A 16,240-nucleotide genomic window follows, 5' to 3' on the forward strand; every position below is an offset into this window, starting at 1 on the left:
TAATATTCTGTGTACAGAATGTAGTGGAAGAGAAGAGCCTTAGAAGTAGTTAACTTTTACAGCTGGAGAATTTATAATTTCCTTCTGTGTATTCATATAATCTATGAAAACAGAAAAAATTCCCTTTAGTCTTCTCAAATAAATAGAACTATTGTTCATTTAAATAGCATCTAGGGGTACCTGGCTGGCTCAGTTGGTAGAGCATGCAACTCTTGGTCTCGGGATTGTGGGCTCCAGGCCCAAGCTGGGTGTGATTATTTAAATAAATACATAAACAGCTTCTAAAAAGACACTGATGTACCTGCTACTCACAATAATAGTTAATCTCCATTAGTTAATAGCTGGTGAAATTTTTACCACAGATTCAATTTACATCTTTTCTAAGCTGTGTTAGTTCTCCCACCACATACTTCTTACATTTTGGTCAGAGTCTGTAAATTTATCTCATTGGTATAGGTCACTGAATTCTCTGAATGAGGAATCCAGTAGACCCTTGATCACAGAGAAAAGGGGACTATTTTCTACTTTTTGCCAGTTCATTTCTGAATTTTCCCTCCTGGATTGTATTATTTTGCTGCCTTTCCATTCCTTCCCTAGATGTGAAGGGCTGGTTTCTGGTGATGGCTAAGGCTCAGTTAGGGCCTTTTCTGGGTGGCTAAACTGGCAGCCTCAGTGGGTGAGTTCCAGGGAAGTGACGAGAGACCACACGATCTACTCAAGAGTGGATCTGAAGAAACCTGCCTGGAAGGAAAATCTTTAGACAAAGTTAAGGTGAGAAACATATTTGATGAACAACCTTCACCAAATTATCAGCGGTAAAATGTCTGTGCCTAGGTCAAGGCTTTGAGAAGCTGTCACATTCAGAGCTGGAAACAGGTCAGAACAAAGAGGAACCAGGCAAGAGGAAGACATTGAGGAGGAGGGGTTTGCTCCCTTTTCTGGATACCTGTTCTCTAAGGAAGCTCTTCTAAAATGCTTCTGATTTTTGTGGTTTCTGAACACAGTGTTTTGAAAGACTCAGTATATTTTAACAGTCTCCTCTCCTTTTTTGGGCAGTAGGCTGAATGCAGCAGGCAGGAGGTGAAGGCTTGGAGGAGGATCAACAGGTGGGGATGGGAGGGGGTGGGAATGGAAGGGAGTGGGGGTGGAGAGAGAGTGAGGGTGGAGGGGAGGTGGGAGTGGAGTGGGGGTGGGAATGGAAGGGGGAGCAGGTGGAGGAGGGGTGGGGTGAAAGGAGGGTGGGGGTGGAGGGGTTTGGGTGTAGGGATGGAGTGGGTAGGGATGGGGTGGAATGGAGAAGATGTGGGGGTGGGGATGGGAATGGCATTGAGGGTGGAGGGGAGATGGGGATGGAATGGGGGTGGGGTGGAGGGGAGATGGAGAAGAGGGGAGGTGGGGATGAAGAGAAGGGGATGAAGAGAAGTGGATTAGGGGCAAGTAGGGAGAGCAGCATACCTAGCCTGCAGCTTTGAGTGAGCATTGTCTCTTGCTTTCTACCTGTTGGGGTTGCTTTCTCGGGCCATGAGCTGTGGGGCAAAACAGAGTCTCAGATGAAACTGTGCCTTTCAGAGTGAAAACAAAACCTGAGGGGAGAAACAGGTAAGTCATGGTGTCATCCTAAATTACTGAGGTATTTTCTATATTATTCACCTTAGAGGAGTGCCTGTGAACCAGGGGCTGAAGCAACAAAGTAGGTGGGAGCATCTAGGAACCTGGAAACTCAAAAAGCTGAATTTGGAACTTAGGAAAGCTCAGAAATCAAAGGAAAGACTGGCTCGGGACCTAGAATCATAAGAAAGAAAATTCTGGGAGCAGCCCCAGCACGATCCCTCTCTTGCTACAATTACAGAGGCTGGTAAGAGTTTACACCCTGCTCCTCTTTCTGGACAGAACCTTACATAACCACTTACATCCTTGAGATGAATATTATCAAGGTCACAGTTGCTGTACACTGTTTCAACCAACCAGCCTTCAGGAGTAATCATGTTGAGGGTGAGAAGGGGCGCTTCAGGGATGTCTGAGAATTTTGCCACGGGCCCAGTAATGCCATCAGCTGCTAACACCAATTCTGGTTCCAGAACAAAACGATAAAAGCTGTCAACAGAACATAAACAAACATACATACTGTGACCAAAATTGAGATTTTGTCTGTTTAAAATATTTAAAAACTGAAAATGGCTTAAAAACATGACCAAAAAGTCTCAAGTTAAAAAAACAAAAACACTATATTGCAGAAGACTTAATGCTTATAAATGGTAGACAACTAGTTTACATTATCATCTATTATAAGATTATATATATTATACATCCTTGTTATTTCTTAATGAATATGATTAGAATGGCTTTAACATATACAGATTTATGTAGGTTCTGCTAGTTTATGATTTGTATTTGCTCACTGATCCTTCTTTAGATTTAACCATGGTCCATTTTCCAGCCATTTTATTGCATCTTAGCACCGCTAATCATATGAAGAGAAATGATAACCAGAAAGCAATTAAATTCAGGCAACTTAAAATTCTGGTAAGAGTTCAGTTTAAAACAAAAAGTATTGAGTTGAAAACAGTTGCTTATTTACAGAATTTTAGCAGTACCTCCAAGTTTTAGTGTATTTTCTCCTTTTCCCCCAGTGAGGAATTAGTTTTATTATGAAGAATAGGGACTTTCAGTATTTGGAGACAGCAGTTACTGTGCCAGCTGCGCTGCAGCCCTCCTCAGGCTGCCCTGGGAGAGGGACCCATGTCTAGGCTCATGCAGTTCTCTCTAGGGCGGTGGGAAATGAAAATGGACTGCAGCTGCTAACTGGCAGCTGGCCGTACACTGCCCTCAATTCCTTGCCACAAGGGCCCCTCCAGCACGCTAGGTCACAGAAGCACACAAGAGCAAGAGCTGGAGGATGCCTGTGGACAAAAGTCACAGTCTGATAATGTAGTAGCTGCAGGAGGGACATTCGATTACAACTGCCCCCATGCTTTCGGTGGGAAACAAACCACTAGGTGCAGCCTAGGCCTGGGGGAGGATCTACAGAGTAGAGGAATCCCAGGAGGCAGTGATCACAGGCAGCTACGCCCAAAGCTGCGTACTGCAGGCAGGCAGAGTGATGAAGAGGCAGCACAGGAGAGAACACAGCCGCCAAGAATGTACAAAACCAATACTCAGTACTGTCCATGTGGTGGAAATGTCATCAAGAAAGAAGTATTCCAAGGATGCTGCCAACAGCTATGTCTTTGTGACTCAGTAAGAACAATGTGGCAGCACAGAGGAAGTTAAGGGCAGGCTGCAGGGGGAGGTGCAGTGAATGAGAGATGAACTGGGATATGACCATTCTGTGAAGATGCTAAGAAGAGCAAGAATACAGAAGAGGAGAGAACGTCTGGGCTCCAGTGGAAAGGAAATTAAGAGACCAGTTTATTTCTTTTTGAGTAAAACCCTCAGGACAGAGATAAGGGCTGGCAGAGAGGTTAAAGACCTGGAACAGAGGGACTACTTGACAAAGGCAGGGTCAGGATGAGTGGGAAAGTGTGGGCTCAAACAGGACAGGAGGACTTAGTAGGAGGGTGGTTAGCTCCCGCTAGGGCTGCCCCATGGGGAGGCTGGGACACAGGAGAGGTGCAGGAAGAAGCTGCCCATAGCCTCCTCCACCTCTGAGAAGGATGGATGGGGCAGTACTCCACAAGTAAAGGGCCAATGTGTTCTCTTGTTCGCCTGATATATGCTATGGTGTAAATACTGGCCTGTTGAGCCCCCAGTCCCACACCAGGGTCACAGACTTTGTGCTGTGCAGCATCATCAAGCACTCAAAGCATCTGTCTGGTACATTAAGGGTCATTTCACCTTGGAGGGCGTCAAGTTCTCTCCTTCCTGATTACGCTTGCTTATGTTCAATATTCCTATTCTTTATTATATAACCCAACGCTTTATAGAGATACTCAGGAGAAGATGTCTACTTGTATGAATAAAGATTCTCTACCAATGGAGCTGACCTTTTGATTAGTAGCTAAAATACAATGTGAGCTTTTGATCGAATTTAGAAGGATGTGATAAAATTTTAAATACACAAGATAAATGAGAAGTATGAAAATAATGTGAATGAGATATAAGGACAAGGGTCTCAGGAAAGGAATGAATATACCCTAAACTTTCATCTAAATTCTCCACATTTCCCACTTTATTGCTTTCCAAATATTAAAAATATTTGCCAGGTTTAAAATATCTGCTCAAGGCAATAATCTCTGGTATGTTTATCAATTTATAACAAATATAATTTAATAAGTAAACAAGGGATTAACTGAATGCAACTCTTCTGTCTTGTGTTTGCATATATTCTTTTGGAGCTATATAATCACACTATACAAAGAAAAGCACATTAACAAGCCTTTTTTCTGCCCTGTGACACCTGAAGGATACTGTATATCCCTATCGGTACGAGTGGCTCAAAATGACAGCGATTCTGATCCTGAAAGAAGAGGAAGGGTAGTTTCTGTCCCCACTTGAGAGACTTTATTTCCACAGAATAGTATTAAGGTGGAGTATCTGTATGCAAATACTTTCTGTATTATTGAAAGATTATCCTACACTAATTATATCTCAATATTCCCAAATAATGAGATGGTATCATAAAGATCATTTTGATAATTCAACTCTGAAGTACTAAAAATATACAGCTTAAACCAAAAATGGTTTAATTCAACTTTTTTTCCCTCTTTTAGATTTCTATATCACATTTTCAAAAATACTCATGAACAAACATAAATCCAGGTAAATTCTGCAATTAGGCTAGATCAATTCTACTGGTTAGGTTATTTTAATTTTATATCAATTAAGGTTAATAATACATTATCTTTGATTTTCTGGTCTATTTCAATTAAGCATCTTATAAAGAAGAACTCAGACCCAGTAATTACGGTCCTATGTTTTTTTGGTCTTAGCATTTATAAACCTTTTGAAATGAAATTATGTTCACTTAGACTCACCTCTTTAAAGGGGCTTCTGAAAGCTTACCCCTACAGTTCATGAACAACTTTATCTTCATGTTGATAATCTTGCCAAGTACCTATTAGAAAAAAAATTCCTGTATTTGATATTAAGCAACCTTACCATCACATTTATTAGGCATTTACTATGTACCAGGCACCTGTGTTCACACATGGCATTATCTCACATGATCCTCACTACAGCATTCAGTGGTAGCCACCTTCAGAGCTGAGACGCAGAGAGATGGAATAATTTGCCCAAGATCATACCATAAGTCATGGTAGAGGTCAGATTTGAATCCAAATAGCTAATTTCATTGCTTGAGGATTATGCTGCTTCCCATTTGCCTAATGTGACTTTCTTTCATGGTATCCAAATTCCCTTAGCATTGAAGAACAAGTAAAGTAATTGCTAGAACCATGACATGCAAACACAATGTGGTGGCTTCAGAGCAACAATGGTGAGGTTACCCCGTCCATTCTGAATTATACCCAAATGGTAGAGATGTAGGAAGTTCCTGGCTATGTATGGATGAAATGCTCTCTTTATGTTTTCCTGGGGCAGATGACATAGAATTATTATTTTTGGTGGTATCTCTATAAAGGCAAGGCAGGGCAGATTCGAGAGATTTTAGACAACAAAGGACATAGCTTACATAAAGAGAGAAGGGAAAAAAATAGGCATGTGGAACAGAAAGGATGCAGGCTTAAGAAGGAATTAGAACAAAGGACTTAAGAGTTCTGACTCCCATTTTATGATTCCTCATTATTTGCTATATTGGAGGTTGCTAAGCCATTGTTTTTTCCAAGTGTTAAATGAGACATTATCTACTTCTAATAAATTATTTTGTAGAATAAATTTTCTTTATAGTAAGAAATACTAAGTTGTGTAAAGTGCTGAGGTGCTGCTCATAAAGAAAGCATATTATTTCCAATCATGAAAACTGGGATCCAATCCCATATTTTATATTTCTCTATAATCTCATATTTCTTATTCCTAAATTCTATCTTTACAAAAAACTTCAGAAGTAAGCAATGTTTTTTTTTTTTTTTCTGAATGACTGTAAAAACAGGGTATTTGTACACTAAAATGTATCATACTAGCTCCACTCCTTATAGGTATGATTACTATTTAGATTAAGAATAATTTAAATAGTGTGTCTCAAGAAGTTCAAATTTAAAGGTGTACAAATGTTAAAAGAAAGGATGGGGGCAAGTAAACCAACTATGGAATTGTTTGCCTGGTTATACACTAAATAAGTAAAATGGCAAAGACTTTTCAAAATTATTTGTCCAAATAGTAAGAGGTATCTACAATCCCCTTTTCCAGTACGATTTGGTAGGGCAAACTAATTTTAGAGAAATTGCAGGTTGAAATTTCCCTGGCAGACACACTGCCCAGCCAACCCCTTACATCTTCCACCAGACTTAATGTCTAATTACTATTCCCTGTTTCCAAAAGTGAGGCCAACTGTCAGAGGACAAATAGTTTCCATTTTTGAGAAAAATTTTAAAAATGTGTCTTTAGGGATGCCTGGGTGGCTCAGCGGTTGAGTGTCTGCCTTCAGCTCAGGGTGTAATCCTGGAGTTGCAGGATCGAGTCTTACATCAGGCTCCCTGCACGGAGCCTGCTTCTCCCTCTGCCTATGTCTCTGCCTCTCTCTGTGTCTCTCGTGAATAAATGAATAAAATCTTTTTAAAAAATGTGTCTTTAAAAAAAGCATTGAGTAATTTCAAATAGGAGTACCCCACAATTTTGAATATCATTAGAAAAAACATACAGATTTCTAGCATAACTAGCTTCCACGATTTACCCACTGAGAGCTGCACCACGTGAACCTCTCCAGTTTTCAGAACAATGAGAAAGCACACAATGTCCTCTCAGAGCTGTTAGCTCCCTCCTAGTGTTCCTTCTCTCTGCTCTCTCACTGAAAGAATGTTCAGCTTTCTGCATAGCTTCTGGCCTCCCTTGTGTCTAGGTGTAGCCACATGACTTGCTCCATTCTGGTCCCTGAGACATGATAGGATGGAATATGGCCTGTTCTCTCCTTCCTGCTTGCAAAAACACAGAGGGGACGTTAGAGGAGCCTGACTAGTGATCTCAGACTCTGAAACAGGAGGTGCTTTACGAGGATGACTGAACTGACAAAAGTTCTCTGTGTCCTCATGCTGTGGAGCTGCCTTAGCCCCTCGAGGCGGCTCACGTTTGGACTGAGATGAAAAGAAATAAACTCCAGTCTTGAAGGTATCATTACTTTGACCAGGCTTCCTGAACACAGCCTTCACTCCTTTGGCAATTGTTACTTATTAGATCATTGGCTTCTCCAGAAGCCATTCTTCAGCACTCAAGACAGGATGAGGATGGGAATTAGGATGAATCAACTCAAAATGCTGTCACAAAATACCACAGACTGGGTGGCTTAAGGAATAGAAATTTGTTTATTTAAATCAAGATGCTGGCTGATTCAGCTTCTAGTGGGCACTTTTTTCCTGGCTTGTAGGCAGCCACCATGTTGCATTGTGCTCACACAATCTCTTCTTTGTGTGGAGAGAGAAAGGGTTCCTTCTCTCTTCCTCTACTATAAGCCCATAAATCCTATTAGGGATCAAGCCATAAAACCTCATTTAACCTTAATTACCCCCTAAAAGGCTTCATTTCCAAATATAGTCACAGTAGGGGTTAGAGCCTTGACACATGAATTTCAGGGGAAGCACAGGACACTAATTAAGCCCACAGCAACACCTAACGTTGGGACCACCATAACACTCCATACATAGCTCCACCATTTCATTTTCTACATTGGAACATGACATGCTAATTAAAAGCTGTACAGAATAAAGCATCAAGAGCACAAATACTATACTTATAGGCCTGAAAGATTAATTATACATTTCAAAATGAAAGTATATAATAAAATGATATATATGTAAAATATATACTAAAAATATTATATTATCTTACAATTAATAATTGTGCCATCTTCTGTGCTTCTCTTGTCAATGGATCAACAATAGCAATGACATCAAAAAACATGTCATTCTCTTCAGGATTTATCGTTATAATGCTAGGAAAATAGAAAGTAAGATGAAAGATGATCAGTTAAATTTATTTAATTATCTCATAAATCTTAATCTCAGTTATATACATTCTTTTTGTTAAGATTTTTTTTTAAGTAATCTCGATACCCAACATGGGGCTTGAACTCACACTCTGAGATCAAGAGTTACATGCTTCATTGACTGAGCCAGTGAGGCTCCCCTCAGCTATGCGCATTCTTATATACTGCTTTCTTAAAAAAAAATCACTTTCTTTCTCATTGCATTAAAAAAAAAATCCTGGTTATTTCACAGATGACAGTGTAAATTAATTTATTCTTAATTCCAAGTTTTTATTTAATTCCAGTTAGTTAACATATAGTGTAATATTAGTTTCAGGTATAGAGTTGAGTGATTCAACAGTTCCATACAACACCTGGTGCTCATCACAAGTGACCTCCTTAATCCCCAACACCTATTGAAGCCACCTAGCCCCACCTCCACTCTGGTAACCATCAGTGTGTTCTCTAGAATTTAGAGTCTGTTTCTTTGTTTTCCTTTTTTTTCCCCTATGATCCTCTGTTTTGTTTCTTAAATTCCCACATATGAATGAAATCATATGGTATCTGTCTTTCTCTGACTGACTTTTTTCACTTAGCTCAATCCACGTCACTGCAAATGGCAAGATTCTATTCTTTTTTATGGCTGAGTTATATTCCATTGTGTATATATGTGTTTATACATACACAATGGAATATATATGCCATATATATAACATATAACACCAAATATATGTATATTTATATATACATACCACTTACAAATCAAAACTAATGAGATACCACCTCACATCTGTAAGAATGGCTAAAATTAACAACATAAGAAATAACAGATGTTGGCAAGGATGTGGAGAAAGGAGAACACTCTTGCACTGTTGGTGGGAATGCAAGCTGGTGTCGTCACTCTGGAAAATGCAAATTTAAAAGTCTAATGTTTGTGTTCAATAAATTACAAAACTGGAAAGAATCAGAGAAATGAAAGTAAGAACTTATGAATGAGTAATTTTTAAAAACTCTTCAAAGAATATTCTTACAGAGAAAATTCTAATTTCAAACCCCCAAATTCTCACATATCCTACAATACTAAAAATAAAGCCATCTAACTTTTGTGTTAGATGAATATATTTTCTCAGATTTGAGAATAAAATTAACTGTTCAGTAGTTTTATTACATTTAGTATTTTAAAAATCCCAACATATTATATAACAGGAAACGTCGGGGGGGGGGGGAGCTCAAACTTCCCACACTTAGTTTCAACCCCAGTCACCTTCTCCTGACCTCCTCCCCTCAGTCCTCTCTCTTTTGTCTTTCACTGAACTAAATTCTAAGTTAAGATGGACTAATCTTTGGGAAAATGTTAGGGAAATTAGTAAAAGCACAGAAAAGGCGAGTGGAAGATAATAAATTCTGCATTTAATATAATCAAAACTTAAAAATATATTTGACTAAAAATACAGAATATTCCAACTGAATTAGTGTTTTAATGATGTAATACAGAAGTCAGTTTTTCAAGATGAATTAAAATATTTTGCATATTACAAAAGGAAAAAGATTACCAAATCAAAATGTATACCTGTAAAATTACAGGGACATTAGTCTTCTTTAGTGCAGGAAGACTATAAATATCTAGACTTTTTGCAGTGAAGGGATTAATTTCTCAGCAATAAAAGTTAATGTAAAAGTCACTTCAAATATGAGTCCTCTGAGAAAGAAATGAAAGACATTTTATTTCATATGCAGTTGACACGATTTAATTTTGTTAAAATAGGAATAACAGACAACAGATTGTGCTGATAACTACTGCTAGATATAAGGACTACAAATCAGATGTTTTAAAATTAGAGAGCCTATGTATGATGATTAATTGTATTAGTTATCTTGGTGAAAATTTTACAAATCACTGCCATATTCGTGAGGTTGTATGTATCCGAATCCCACAGTCCCCATCATCTATTTCTACATACATTGGTAAAGACTCATGACAACTTTCTGAGCAGAATCCTGAGCCTATTAGTAGGTATTACATGGACTCATTCATCTAAGAATGGAGTAGAATGTCTCTTTCTTCATACAATATTAACAAAGAGATGCTAAGTCCACCTACACCACCTTTTTAAGGCAATGGATTTGTATTCAGTTGTCAAGAAACCATTGCTATATTTCATAACATTTGCCAGGAAGAATGATGTCAAGTACACCAACAGTCTATAATTATTGAAAGCTTAAGTCAGAGAAAGCCAGGAAGGACAGCTGGAGGTATATATGGTGTCAGGTCTTACAGATAAACTAAGCATATTTCAAACAGGCCACAGCACCGTGAGGCTGCTACTCAGCCAATATCCTATCCATTCCAGGCAGAGCTGTTTTATTGAACTTTCAGTTTTTGTATAAAGACAGGTCAAACCCTCTATTTTATTAAACTTTTTTAAAAAAGGATTTTATTTATTTATTCATGAGAGACACATAGAGAGGCAGAGACATAGGCAGAGGGAGAAGCAGTCTCCTCACAAGGAGCCTGATGCAGGACTCGATCCCAGGACTCTGGGATCACACCCTGGGCTGAAGGTGGACGCTCAACCGCTGAGCCACCCAGGTGTCCCAAACCCTCTATTTTAAAGATGTCACTGAAGACACTATTTGTTCTATAGTACCCCCACTGTGAAGATTTCTCAGAGGAATTTCTGTGTCCTCCCTCTCCTAAAAACAGTTACATTTCACCTGAACAACTCATTTATTTTCATTTGTGAACTGTGAACATGTTAACTGGAAAAGTTACAGTTAAATTTGGGGTGTGTCATGACAGGCAGAAAGGCAGGCCACCCCACTTACAACTTCCTTTCCTTCCTATCTGCCTCCCCGTGAGCTCCAACCTCTAGAATCAATAGCCTTAGAGGGATTGCTTCACCATCTCCCGTACCTGTGAAAGGGCAAACCCTATAATTCCTTTATAGGTAAATAAGTTTTCATCTACACACCCCCACATGCATATGCCTGTGCATGAGTACATGCCCACATGCACGCACACTTGCACACACGCTCACACACGTGCACATGTGCTCACATGCACGCACAAATTAACAGCATCTCTACAGCTGAGTCCTCATTTTACAGTCCATCATTGCTAATGTGCCCCTCTCTACTTTTCCTATGGTTCCAACACAAATCAAATCCAACAAAGTCATTCTTCCTTCATTAAATTAATACCTTCAACAGATTATCATTAAGTTTTGCTGGCCTCGATCCTCGTTTTAAGGTAGGTATTCATATCTCTCCCCAAAATAATGTGAGTTGATTTTATGGTTTAACTTTCAGGTCCAATCTTCTTTCTCCTATTTCCAAGTTTCATTATTTGTGTAACAAATACACATAATAGCTGCAATGCATTAAATATCTATTATATCCAGGGAAGCAGGTATGAGTCTAATAAAACCCCTGAAGGGTAGAAATCAACATATATACTTTATAGATTTAAGAAACTGAAGCAATGAAAGGTCATAGGGCTATGACAGACTGGCATTCAAACTGGGTGTTTTCGATAAGAAAGCTCATGCTTTGCAACACAACCAATGCTGACCTTGATAAATATATCAACATGGGTAAACAAACACATAGGAAAAAAAAGTTAAATGTCTAAACTATATATATGAACTCAGAAAAAGGCAAATTATGGACTCTGCATGTTTCAGAAGGTGGGCATTCAATGAGTATGTATTACTGTCTAAACAGAGAGGCACAGCAATACATACATGTCACATACCCATTTATAAATATTTATAGTAATTCCCCAGAAATAACTGAGAAAGTTGAAGAACTGCAGACCACTATCACAGAGTCACATCATACTCTTCCATCTATATAAAATAAGGCAGTAGGCTTCAAAGCAGCAGCTACATTGACAGATGTGTAAGGTAGAGAAAGAAAGTTGAGACTAATAGCCAATAAACTGTAAAAGATCAAGTTTTTCAGACATTTAACATGAGAGTGCATAAGTTCCAAATATATCAAAATGCTATATGTATATATAGCATAATGGCACAGTCTGGTGACTAATGTTTACAATGATGGTTCTGAGTAATCTGTGTTAAATTATTTCAGCACTTGGTATTCAGAAGTCAAATAAGTTTGTAAGAAGAGTTCCAGTAGATGCATTTAAAAATACTTAAAACTGCTGAGTCTCAGTTATCTGAAAACAATAAAACTTCCTTTCCAAAAATGTTTTCTTTAGGAAGTAACCTTCCCTGGGCTTGCTACTGCACGTGCCTGAAGACCTCTCTAGAGACAGATTTCCTACAGCTGAAGCCTGTGTTACTGTCCAGTAGTACACATGAGCAACATAAGACTGCATTTACCATAAAACCAGAAAACTTACAAGAAGTGTCAGCCATTTCGAATCTGTGTTTGTCTCAACTGAGTTTTACAGGAGTGGTGATTAGAAAAAGATCATATAATAAAACATGCCTGTAGTGTAATTATATAAAGCCTATTTTTCACCCAATTCTATGAGGTCCTTAATTAAAAACAACAGAAAAGGTTCCCTTCTGGGGACACAGGTAATTGTATGTATGTAGACAGAGCTTGGTGAATTTCATTTCTAATATCTTAGAGGAACTTTGTAATATAGTGAAATTACACACTAGCTCATTATCCTAAAACAGTATTCCTTTGATGGCTGCCTTCAGAAATCTAATCTTCACGAAATATTTTTTTAACTAAAAAGGGTTCCATGAATAAATAAGTTGCCCAATTGGTGAATTAACCAAAAAATGACCTTTTCTTTCACCATTAAGTATATCACATCTCATAACTATTAATATATTGATGCATTCTGAAAAATCTCTCCCCTAACCCTCCCCAAGAACGCAGTGTTCTTTAAACTTGGCAGAGAACAGTTTTCCCCTCAAAATGTATGTCAACACCTCAGAGTAGTGTTCCATTGAACATATCTTGGAACATGCTCTTGTACATGCCTACGCCTTATTTTATTAATTTATTCATTTAAGTAATCTCTACACCCAATGTGGGGCTTGAACTCACAACTGTGAGATCAGGAGTCTCATGTTCTTCCAAATGAGCCAGCCAGGTACCTCCGTGTCTACATTTTATTAAACAGAATTCTTTAGTAACTGAACCTTTTAAACACTGAAAATATAAAGGTATTATATATAATGATAATTCCAAGATACTGCAAAAATTCCAAATGATCTTGAGGAAAAAATAGCACGAATCATACTAGATAGAATTTACTTCAAGCTTCAGATTCTAGATACATCATCTTTTATTTACTAGAATACACAATTAACTGGAATTTCTTTTCCTAATCTTGTCAAATACATTTCTTCTCTAACAATTTTTAATTCTACTTTAATTTTTGCTACATTATAAATACAAATGGAAACCATGATTGAATATGGGATGCAGGTACAGAAAAAATGCAGACACTATTATGTTCTTACCTGTGATTCTCTCCAAGAAATGTGATATCAGAGCGAGAGTCATGTTTAGGCAAAGAGGAAAGAAGGGCATCAACTTTCATAACAAGGTCGCTCATTCTAGAAAAACAAGATAAACAATGTGTGAGTTTTTGGAAGGAGAAAGGCTCATATTCCATGTCACAATGCCCCAAGAAACAGAAGTTTAATTTAAAGTATCTCCAGTAGACAAGCTTTATATAAATGACTTTTCTTCCAAATTTGTTAGTAAATAGAATTTGTCAGTTTAAAATAAAGATGATGGTTGCTTCAAAAACCATCCTGCTTTTCCTTATCATTGATACAATCTTTAAAGACTTATAAATGATGCTCTCGGCAGTGTCTGTGAATCATTCAATTTGAGGAAATATTTGCTTAGTTCCGGTTTTGTATCCAAGCAGTGGGGCCCACAAAGGAAAGAAAGAACAGCAGAAGGAACAAAAGGGGGAATTTTTAATATAATTAAAAAGTCCAGACATCTATGGTTCTAAATTAGTTTGAAAAGTAATTAAGACCTCATAAAACAAATACCTAGATTAAATATAACCAAATTTGAACATCCATGAAGAGGAAATGTATTTATGTTCATGGATACACTAGGGCAGAAAATGTTGGCTGAACTTTAAGGAAAGCTTTAAGGAAAGAATAAGAACTTCCATTTTATAAAGAAATTTAGATTCAGAGTGGTTGAGAACTTGTGTCCCTACTATAATACATCATTTTTTACTGGACTGTTAGGTTCTGACATGTAGGACTTCGATTGTCACTTAATAAACATATATAAAACAAATGAATTAATCAGAACCATAATCTCTATTCCTAAACTCTCTCAAAGGTATTTATCAGCCATATAACCTCTAATGCGTGAAACTGTAGGCACAGTTCAGGAAATGTGGTCAAACATGTTTTTAAGGAGACCATATGCACTGAGAGAAGAAATGAAGAAAGGGAAATGTGGGACCCAAACAACCTTTCTGTAGATTCTCTGAATTTTCCAGTATTCAGGTCAATTTTTCTCTTTTGGCAACGTACTCGGAACTGAAAGGGGAGCAGGCACAATCAACTCTGCACCTGCTGTCTGAGAAGTGGAGACATCTCTGAGAGCAGAGCTAGCAGTAATCACTCCACTATAGAAACATATATCGCCTGCTCATCAGGGAAGGTTCCAAGGACTCTGCCTTGAACATTCAGAGTCTATCTTCCTGGGTAGCTAACTCTTGGAAAGCATGAAAACAAGGCTGCGTATCTCAAACATAGGTTCGTATTTAAGCAAATTCAAATTTATTCAACCACAGTAGGCCTTGTTTAGCATTATGTGTGTGCATGCGATAGCTTCAGACCATGAGAGGGGATGTTCTTAGAGTTTAATGTTACTGGCTTGAGGGTGGTTTTGGCCTGAAATGCACTTTTAAAGCAGCTGAAATAGCTTCTCAAACCAACTTAAAACTTTTTTTTTTTAACCAAATAAAGGTTTTAAAAATTAGCTTTGAAATGTTAACAATATATTCACAAAATCCTAAATTATTTAACTAATAAACTATAACTTCTTTCTTTTTAAAGTTTTGTTTAGTTTTACTTCACTTGAAAATAACTGTGGATATTATCTCTTTACTGAAGAAAAGCCCTTACTTTACTACTTTATTTATAATCTTTTCTTTTTTTTTTTTTAAGATTTATTTATTTATTCATGATAGACACACACAGAGAGAGAGAGAGAGAGAGGCAGAGACACAGGCAGAGGGAGAAGCAGGCTCCATGCATGGAGCCCGATGCGGAACTCGATCCCGGGACTCCAGGATTGCGCCCTGGGCCAAAGGCAGGTGCCAAACCGCTGAGCCACCCAGGGATCCCCTATTTATAATTTTCTATGGTAACATAGTTTCCTAACTGATGAATTACTTCCTAATGACACATTGAGTAAAGACATCCATTTCACCTGGATCAGAATTCCATATTTAAGACTAAGAATCAGAACTTTAAGCCCTGACAGGACCACCTCACAGCCTAACTGTACATTGCAAGATGCACGAGTACACAGGAAGTAGAGGATGGAAAAAGATGTAACAGAAAAACATTAACCAAAAAGAACGAGGATGTGGCTTAAATATAAGATGCCACAGACATTAAGACAAAATCATTATTAGGAAAGGAGTAATTTATATAATGATAAAAGGAACAATTCACTAGAAACATGACAGAACTGAATCACGATCTACATGACTGTAGCTCAAAATATTTCACAACAAAAATTGACAAAGCTACAAGAGTTAAATGATAGATCCATAATCCTAGTAGTATTTTAACAAACTTCTAGTAACTGACAGATAAAACAAAGAAAAATTGAGTATTTCAATGGCTGGAAAAACCCAGCATGTTCAAAATGATAGATAGATATATAAAATCTTCCACACAATTAGAGAATATGCCTTAAAAAATATCAAGCATAGGAACAGTGATAAAAAGTAAACCTGTTTCACAAAATCCAGATAAATAAACACTAAATAATTAATATGCATGAAACATGCTCTCTAATCACAGTTCAAAGTGAAATAGAAATCAATCACACACTGTGGCATTAAAAATTTTTAAAGCACATCTTATTCATTTATTTATTCAATAAATATTTACTGGGTGTCTAATAAGATCTAGGAACACAATTCTATAAAGAGAAGATAAAAACAATAAAATGGACTACAAATTTGCC

The 16,240-nt window shown here is 37.7% G+C and overlaps 1 protein-coding gene across 6 annotated transcripts in view; it reads right to left on the reverse strand.

Moving 5' to 3' along the window:
• UGGT2 (UDP-glucose glycoprotein glucosyltransferase 2) overlaps positions 1–16,240 on the reverse strand; it is a 188,006-nt gene that overhangs the window by 37,750 nt on the left and 134,016 nt on the right. For all 6 annotated transcript variants that reach the window (XM_072760866.1, XM_072760864.1, XM_026003635.2 and 3 more), the window contains 4 exons: positions 13,522–13,617; positions 7,936–8,038; positions 4,974–5,053; positions 1,911–2,094 (listed from right to left, as the gene is read on the reverse strand). In XM_072760866.1, the coding sequence (XP_072616967.1) occupies positions 1,911–2,094; positions 4,974–5,053; positions 7,936–8,038; positions 13,522–13,617 (463 nt within the window). The remainder of the gene's footprint in view (positions 1–1,910; positions 2,095–4,973; positions 5,054–7,935; positions 8,039–13,521; positions 13,618–16,240) is intronic.

This window comes from Vulpes vulpes, chromosome 6 (genome assembly GCF_048418805.1).
Source record: "Vulpes vulpes isolate BD-2025 chromosome 6, VulVul3, whole genome shotgun sequence".
Lineage (NCBI taxonomy): Eukaryota > Metazoa > Chordata > Mammalia > Carnivora > Canidae > Vulpes > Vulpes vulpes.